The sequence below is a fragment of the Ursus arctos genome, unplaced genomic scaffold (genome assembly GCF_023065955.2).
Source record: "Ursus arctos isolate Adak ecotype North America unplaced genomic scaffold, UrsArc2.0 scaffold_4, whole genome shotgun sequence".
Lineage (NCBI taxonomy): Eukaryota > Metazoa > Chordata > Mammalia > Carnivora > Ursidae > Ursus > Ursus arctos.
Window position 1 is genome coordinate 1,074,766 of NW_026623056.1, and position 9,305 is coordinate 1,084,070.

Sequence of the window (9,305 nt, forward strand, 5' to 3'; positions counted from 1 at the left end):
TATTTCAAGGCAAAATGTTCACAGCTTTTGAGTTACACATATTCTTTTTTTCACATAAAGTATTCTATGTAATTGCCACCACAACCCTGTGAACTGGATAGGGAAGGCATTCATATTTTCCCCTTACATGCCAGAAGACCATATCTCAGAGAATTGAGGTGATTTGCTCAAGGCTAAACAGCCAACATTTGGCCATTCCAGGAGTCAAACCCAGATCTTCTGACTTACGATTCTTGGCTCTTTCTAATGATTTTAGCTCCCCAAACCTCAGCTGAGAGTGCACTGAACATTGCAACATTGCCCATATCTTCAACCACTTATTGACATCCATGGTATCTCTGGAGTCACCCTGGTTTCTATGATGTATCAATTGCAGGGTGTGGGGCAAGGGTGGACATTCTCAGTGCCATACTCTAGATTATCTTTTATTATTTCTGCATGTATTTTGTTAGTTTTATGTTGTCTTGGACAGTTAACAGCACTCAGGAGACACTGGAATTGATGGTAGGGTTCTGGAACAAGTAGGATGGATAGGGTTCTCTTTTCCATTTAGCCCATTTACCTTTTGAACAGGAATTGCCAGTGAGTCAGTAAGAGGGTGGGCCTGGAGCATTATCCTCCCCTCGGTAGGCTGCCAGCTTGTTTACTCCTCACAGTAGATAATGCTATCACCTTTTATAATGGGCCTGGACGGACTTTGGTGACTCAGGTTCAGCACCATTTTGTGACTAAAACAGCAGACAAAGATTTTATTTTTAAATGATAAGGCCTGCATGCTCACCACCGCCGCCGCCCACGACGGCGATGTCAACATCATCAGCTGGAGCCGCCGGGAACCCTTCCTGCTCAGCGGCGGGGACCACGGTGCCCTCAAGATTTGGGACCTGCGGCAGTTCAAGTCTGGCTCCCCAGTGGCCACCTTCAAGCAGCATGTGGCACCCGTGCCCTCGGTCGAGTGGCACCCCCAGGACAGCGGCGTCTTCGCGGCCTTGGGTGCAGACAACCAGATCACACAGTGGGACCTGGCCGTGGAGTGCGACCCCAAGGCGGGCGACGCGGAGACCGCTGACCCCGGGCTGGCGGACCTGCCCCAGCAGCTGCTGTTTGTGCACCAGGGCGAGACGGACCTGAAGGAGCTGCACTGGCGCCCGCAGTGCCCCGGGCTCCTGGTCAGCACCGCGCTGCCAGGCTTCACCGTCTTCCGCACCATCAGTGTCTGAGGGGGCCCGCCGACCCGGGTCTGGCCTGGCCGTGCCCTCCGCCACCGAGCTCGAAGCTGCTTCCGCCGCTAGGGACGCTAGGGACTCCTTCGGCTCTGCTGACCAGCCCTCCGCCCATAGAAGGACTTAGCTTGGCCCATAGTTGCCATGACGGATTCTGTTTGATGTTTTGTTTGGTGTCACGAACCCCTCTTGCCAAAGGATCTGGTTTGACCGATGACTGTACAACTACTTGGTTTGGTCCAGAGAGCCTTCCAACCACAGGGCTCGGTTTGATGCTGGGGACCCCTCCCGTGGAAAGACTTGGTTTGGCCCAGGCTGCCCCCCCCCCCGCCCCCACCTGTGCGAGGACCTGCTGGCCCGTTTCCCAGGTGGGCCTGGTGTGGCCGGTGTCGTTGTGGATATTTTGTGAGCTCTGGCACCTGGCTTGACCCTTTGACCTCCCTGTCCCGGACCTGGTTGTGGCCACTGGTCTCCCCCAGGGAACTCGAGGACTTTACAGTGGGTGGACCAAAGTTGGGGCCTGCGCTCCTCCAGCAGAATCCGGTGTTTGGGATTTGGCCCGGAAACAGGGTTTGGCCCGGACTTCCCAGTGGGGGGTTGTGTGGGTTTTCTTCCCCTCCCGCCAGCATCCAAGGCAGGCGCTGTGCAGGGAGGAAGCTCAGGGGCTCCTGAGGCAGTAAAGGACGAGAATGGGGGGAAAAATATATATATATATATTTCTTAATCTTTCCTAATTTACTAAGAGTTTTTACCAGGAATCAATTTTGAAACTTATCCAGTAACTGTTTAGGACACTCATTCCCTATAATTTTCATGGAAATATCTTCTGAAACCAAATATTACTCCTCTCTTTTCAAAGGCTTAGGAGATATATGGTGGGATTCCAAGAATTTTCTCTTGACAGACCCACTGGAGGTTTTACATAGGAAAGCCACATGATTGTATTTGACTTTGGATAGACATATCTCAAATCAAACTATAGAATGGACTGGACTTGGGGAAGAATGGAGCAGAAAGATCATTGAGTACCCTTTTCAATTGTCAAGATGGGAAAATAGGCAAGAAGCAGAATAAAATGACAAGAGAAATGCAGAGGAGAGAAATTAAGAAATATTTGACAATAAAACTTGTGCAACTAGAGGTGGAAAGGGTAATACAAACAAAAGTGCCACACAGATGCTTATATTGGGCATCTGGGAAAATGGTAATGATATTTATTAAAACGCTGGAGTGGAATATAATGAGTTCAGTTTTGACACGTTACTTGAAGGTGCAGGTGAGACTTGAATTTGTGTGAATCGCATACAACTTTAAATATACTGCTCTGGAGTCCAGTGATAAATCTACAGATAGGGAAGGGAGCGTGTAGGTACTAAAAAGCAGAAGGAGAGAGATCATTTGTGGCTTTGGGTAAGTGACTACATGCATCTTGGGTCCCAGATCCTTTTGAACTTTTCACTATTACTTTTAGTGTATGAGTTTTAGAATTTTATGTTTGCTTCACCTTTAGGCATAATATTAGCATCAAATGAGGGGGAAATGGACCAGGAAAATCCATCTGCACATGAAGATATATGTCCTTTTATTTGGGAAAGAAAACCCTCCACAGAGGACATTGATTTACAACTCACTGAACAGTTCTGGGCCCTGTGACCCATCTTACATCAATCCAGGGCCAAGAAAAATATAATAACTGGTTTAGAAAAATCATATAACATACTTTCAAGGTGGGATAGGGCCACTATCTCCTAATTGAAGTGATTTCAGCTCACTACTTGAACTAACAGAATTTCAGGAGTGGGAAAGGGAATGGCTTTAAAGAAGACAGGAATCCAGAGGCAGAAGGAGTTACAAAAACAAGGGCATGATAAACAGTATCAAATCCCGCAGAAAGATCAAGGTAAGTAATGACTGAAAAGTGATTATTACATGAGGTATTTGGAATCCAAAGCTTCTTTCTAAGAAACAAGAAATCTGTGGAAACCATTTTTAGCTTATGAATGAACAAAAAGTGTGGACCAGCTTGCCAATCAGAGTTAGAGAAAAAATTGGAAAACGACACAAGATAGAGATTTGATTTTTCCAAAAGAAAGCTCATTATGCTAATAATAGGTCATAATACTAATGCCATTCTTGTTATAGGTCAAGGAAAATTTAAAGAGGAAGAAAACTAATTGATGGGTGTTGGGTAAGACCCAGGATATACTTGAAGGGGCTGTCCTTGAAGACCGTAGTGCCATGATTGAGATCAGGAATTCTGGTATCCTGCACCTGCAGATACAAACTGTGGCTCTGACAATTGATCTCTCTGTAACTCAGTTTCTCCACTGATACAATGAATCTAATAAAATAATTACTATCTTATGGAATTCTATAAAGTTAAAATGAGGTAATGTGCTTAGTACAGTGGCTTGCAAGGAGGAATAAATGTTATCTATTAATATTATCTTTGCTTAATAAACATTTCCTTACTAACAGGTATTTATTCTCTCATATCAAATATTTTATTTGATATAGAGATCTATGCATGTATCATGACAATGTGTCTTGAACAAAGCATTATGAATAATTTCAATCTGAATACCTGACATGCATGATAAATTGTACCAAAAAAAAGCCCACGGATGAGGTGAAGCAAGGTGAAATTTATTAAACAGTTTCAGCCTCATGATGTCTGTTTGATCAGTGAAATAAACTATCCAGCTGACCAGAATATGCAAGTTAGTATGTGAGCATTAATGTGAAAGTGACAGAAATGTTAGAGATTATTCAGTTGTAAGAATACCTAGTTAAGTGATCAAGGGAAATGTTTTGAAATCAGTAAAAGGAAAAAAAAGAAGCCTAATAATGGAATAAGAAGGGAAATATCCCCAATTGATCTCCACCTAAGCTACTCAAATTTTTTTTCTATTTTTATATAATCACTCCTCTGATCATTATAGTAATTCTATTTTGTGTTTTTTCTTTTCCAATTAAATGATTTCTAACTCTAGAATATGAACCATGCAACAAAGTAGCAGCATAAATAGGAAACCTGCGTTTGATATCTGGTTCTTAGTTTTGTTTTGTTTTTTGGGATTTTTTTATGGTTTTGTTTTGTTTTCGTTTTGTTTTTTAGAGAGAGGGAAGGGAGAGGGGCAGTGAGAGAGAGGGAGAGAGAGAAAATCTCAAATAGGCTCCATGCTGAGCATGGAGTTCGATGTGGCGCTTCTTACAATGCTGACATCATGACCCAAGCCAAAATCGAGAGTTGGACACTTAACTGACTGAGCCACCCAGGTGCCCCAGAAAACCTACATTTGTACCATTGATTCTCACCCTTCTTCATTTTCTATCCTCAGGTGATTTGAAAATCAGCTCTTCTGTCCAAGTCAGTGGGTGGACTAAATAATTCTGTGGTTTCTGAGTTTGTGTTGCTGGGACTCTCTAGTTCTTGGGAAACTAAAGTATTTCTCATGTTGATATTTTCCTTGATCTATTTAGGGATCATCCTGGGAAATCTCTTCATTTTCTTTTTGGTAATTTTTGATTCTCACCTACATTCTCGTATGTACTTCCTGCTAGCCAACCTGTTGTTCATTGATGTGGGGCTTGCCTCTACCACAGTCCCAAAGATGATCAGGGACCTTTTAAATGAATACAAGCTCATTTCTTTCCAAAGCTGCATGACACAGATATGCTTCATCCACATCATGGGAGGAGTGGAGATGGTGTTACTCATAGCCATGGCATTTGACAGGTACACAGCAATCTGTAAGCCCCTCCACTACCTGAATATCATGAACCCTAAAATCTGTGTTTCACTTGTAATTGCTGGCTGGGTCATTGGGGTGATCCATGCTATGTCTCAGTTTGCTTTCATTATAAACTTGCCCTTTTGTGGTCCTAATGAAGTAGACAGCTTTTACTGTGACTTTCCCAGGATCATAAAACTTGCGTGCACAGGTGGACACAAGTTTGAGTTTATTATTGCTGCCAACAGTGGCTTCATGACTATGAGCACCTTCTTCCTGCTGATCCTTTCCTACATCTTCATTTTGGTCACGGTCTGGAAACGTTCTTCCAGAGACTTATCCAAAGCATTTGTCACTCTATCAGCTCACATCACTGTGGTGGTTCTTTTTTTCACTCCATGCATGTTTCTCTATGTCTGGCCTTTCCCCACATCATCAATTGGTAAATACCTGTTCATTGTTGACTTTGCTATTACCCCTGTCTTGAATCCTGCCATCTATGCATTATGGAACAAAGACATAGCCATAAAAAGATTGAACAAACGGGGACATTATATCAAATTCTGCTGATTGAATCTGGCTTTGGAGCTCTAAAACTATATATCCATCAGCCTACTGAATATTTTCACTTAGGTTTCTGATACTTAACACATCCAGATCTGGATATAACATCTACCTCATTGAATAGATATCTACTTCTGTAGAGCATTTACTCATTACATTTGCTACCATGGAAATTGTGAATCCACTACAATATCGGTTGTTTTAGCAGACAGCATCACTATCTACTAAATAATAACTATAATTGAAATTTTTATCATTTTGATAATAGAAGGATATAATTACTTCTCTTCCACTTCCTATAAGTTTCCAAATGAACTGCAAACTTATTCTATCAAATATATGTAGGACTAGTAACTCTATCTAGTTACCGAAGTTGTACTCCCTAAAAGGAGATCCAAAGACAAAAACTGATTGTCAGTAGTTTATTTGAAAGCTGATTTTTGGAAACATCATTAAGGACATGGAAATTGAGACTAAGACATGAAGGATGCTTATGTTGATAAATGTAACTGAAATTCAAGCCTGTTATGGCCCACTGGGGGACTCTATAAATTGTGCTTAGAATTGTCCTAATTGAAGGTAAAGGAAGCCGGAGGGTTTTTTTTTGTTTGTTTGTTTGTTTTTTCATTTTCATAGAGTGCATTAACTCCTTAGTATGTCTAGACTTTCCCACACAGAATACTGTACATTAAAGGAAGCTGTCAGGTAGACTTTCAGGTGTTGGGAGTAAAGAACTATTTCCTTGTTTGGAAACAATAAATGCCAAGGTATATTCCACTTTTCACTTAGTTTCTACTTCACATCACTTCATCCTGCAATAGATTTTTAAAGCAGTCTCTGGAGAAGATAATCCTGGGTTGAGAATCACTATTTTAAAAGTCATTATGGATTTTCACTCAGTTCATACTTACAGACCTCATGCTATGTGCTAACTTCAAGTATTTGGTCTCTACTAAGTTCTAGCAACTAGCCAGAAATGTTTTTTCTTTTGTTTGTTTGTTTCTTTTCTTGTTTCTTTCTTCTTTTCTTTTTCCTTCCTTCCTTCTGCTTCCTTTCTTCCTTCCTTTTCTTTTTGTTTTTAAATTCCTTTATTGAAGTATAATTAACATATAGTGTTATATTAGTTTCAGGTGTTTTCAACATGATTCAAAGTCTCTATGCATTACTCAGTGCTCACCACTATAAGTGTGGCCTGCCATCTATCACCAAGAAATGTTATTACCATCTTATTGACTATATTCTAGATGCTGTACTTTTCACCTCTGTCACTTATTTACTTTGTAACTATCTTATTCCCCTTTATTTATTTCACCCACACACCCATCCATCTCCCCTCTGGCAACCAGGAGTTTGTTATCTGTATTTAAGAGTCTGGTTTTTGTTTGTTCATTTCTCTGTTTCTCTCTTTTCTTTGTTCATTTGTTTTATTTCTTAAATTCCGTATATGAATGAAATCATGTTTTTCTTTGTCTGACTTCATTCAGCACTGTACCCTCTAGGCCCATCCAGATTGTTGCAAATGACAACAACTCGTTCCTTTTTATGACTGAGTAATATTCCATTGTGTGTGTGTGTGTGTGTACACACATGCCACATCTTTATCCATTCATCTATTGATGGACATGGGTTGCTTCCATATGTTGGTTATTATAACTTATGTAATAAACATAGAGGTGCATATATCTTTTCAAATTAGTTTTACAGAAATGTTTTCTTATTATAAGAAAGCTGCGGAAGATGGAAGAGCATTGTTTTAAATCATAAAGATCTATGCTGAGATTCACCTATAGGAGCTAACAAATTCTCCACATAGTATCTATACGTGTCTCAGTAAATTCAAACACCACTGCATCTACCCTAGACCATTAGCCTCCTAGAATTTATCCCAAAGGTGCAAGTCCATGTATTTGGGGGAAATATACTTCCCACTCTCTGGCGTACATGTGACTTACAAAAGCATCAAGAATTTTGCCACTTCTTTCTCACCAGGTCCACCAGCATTATACCATCACTGTAGTGGATCTATACAATGTCCCATGGAATAGAAAACTGGAGAGTTGATAGAACCCTGAGATAGAATATTGAATGTATATAGCTGCATTTGCCAGAAGAAAGCAAAATACTTCTGAAAAATTTTGCTAATAATTTCTGGGAAGATGGTAGAGTAGGAGGACCCTAAACTTACTTTGTCCCAGGGATATAACTAGATAACACTTACATAAGGGCAAATAACCCAGAAAAGCACCCAAAGACTAGTTGAATATACTCCACAAATGAAGGTAGAGAGAGGCTATATTGAAGAGATTAGAAAGGATGAAGAGTCAGTAGGAACCTAAACCCTACAAGTTTGACCACAAGATGGAAGGGGCCATGGGTGTGGAGAGGGGCAAGAAACAGACTGGTACACCAGGGAGGCTGCAAAAAGAAGAGAAATCCCAACAGCACATGGCTTTGAAAATCAGAGGGGCTGAATTTCATGACTGCTTACCACCAGTGGAACTTAAAGCCTGGAACTTTAGTATTTTTTTTTAAGATTTTATTTATTTGTTTGACAGAGAGAGAGACAGCCAGTGAGAGAGGGAACACAGGCAGGGGGAGTGGGAGAGGGAGAAGCAGGCTCCCAGTGGAGGAGCCTGATGTGGGGCTCGATCCCAGGACTCTGGGATCACGCCCTGAGCCCAAGGCAGACGCTTAACAACTGAACCACCCAGGCGTCGCAAGCCTGGAACTTTAAAAATCAGCGGGCTCAACAACATGGACAGAACTTGAGCATTTATGCTAAATGAAATAAGTCAGTCAGGGAAAGATAATTACCATATGATTTCACTCATATGCAGAATTTAAGAAACAAAACAGAGGATCATAGGGGAAGGAAAGGAAAAGTAAAACAAGGGGAAAACAGAAAGGGAGGCAAACCATAAGTGACTCTTTAACTATAGGGAACAAACAGGGTTGCTGGAAGAAAGGTGGGGGGATGGGGTAACCGGGTGATGGGCATTAAGGAGGGCACTTGAAGTAATGAGCTCTGTGTGTTGTATATAACTGATGAATTACTGAACTCTACCTTTGAAATTAATAATGCAGTATATGTTAATTAAATTGAATTTAAATACAAAATTAAAAAAAAATCATCAGGCTTAGCTCTGAGAGAGCCCAGAGGGCAATAGGAAGCTGAGCCCCTGACCTCAAAGAGAGAGCACAGCCAGCAGCCCACAGAGATAAAGCTTGGAAGCAACAGTTTGAAAGGTGCCTGGAGCTTATGGGAGGAAGAGTTAGTTACTAATCACAGAATTCTCTGAGGAACATCTCTAGGAATAAAGGAGATAGCAGGTGCCATTTCTCTTCCCCACCCCTCATCATAAACACACAACCATGGGCAAGAACCAGCACTGCTCCAGCATTCCCTACCTAACTTGCTTACACTATGCCCTACCCTTCAAGCCAGGCCTGCCACAGCATGGGTGCTGCAGATCTCCTCCCCCAGAAGACATGCACAAACCTTGCCAACACTGCACCTCCACAGCTCCTGCAGAGAATGCCCACACCTTGTTAAAAGGGCATCTCCAGCCTGATTATGCTTTGCAAAATAGCCTGGCTGGCCCAGTCCCCACAGCCACTATGCATTTCCTATGGAGGAAGAACAGCAGAGCTGAACCCCCACCCCTCCACTGCCAGCCAGTCTCTTCACCAGCTGTGTGTCCACTGTGAGGAGGGCCAGCACCATCTAGTTAAAAATGCAGGTCAGGGACGCCTGGGTAGCTCAGTCATTAAGCGTCTGCCTTCA

The 9,305-nt window shown here is 41.9% G+C and overlaps 1 protein-coding gene across 1 annotated transcript; it reads left to right on the forward strand.

The window, feature by feature from the left end:
• The first annotated feature begins 3,032 nt into the window (after positions 1–3,032).
• Positions 3,033–5,527, forward strand: LOC130542592 (olfactory receptor 4F21-like). Its single transcript, XM_057306534.1, has 2 exons — positions 3,033–3,123; positions 4,581–5,527. Exons 1-2 carry the CDS (start codon positions 3,033–3,035, stop codon positions 5,525–5,527), a joined length of 1,038 nt encoding a protein of 345 aa, XP_057162517.1.
• Positions 5,528–9,305: the final 3,778 nt, after the last annotated feature.

Bases quoted from the DNA above. Each gene is read 5' to 3' on its own strand.
- LOC130542592 (XM_057306534.1), top strand. From the start codon at position 3,033: ATGGCTTTAAAGAAGACAGGAATCCAGAGGCAGAAGGAGTTACAAAAA. The intron at 3,124-4,580 runs GTAAGTAATGAC...TTTGAAAATCAG, and splicing joins AATCCCGCAGAAAGATCAAG to CTCTTCTGTCCAAGTCAGTG.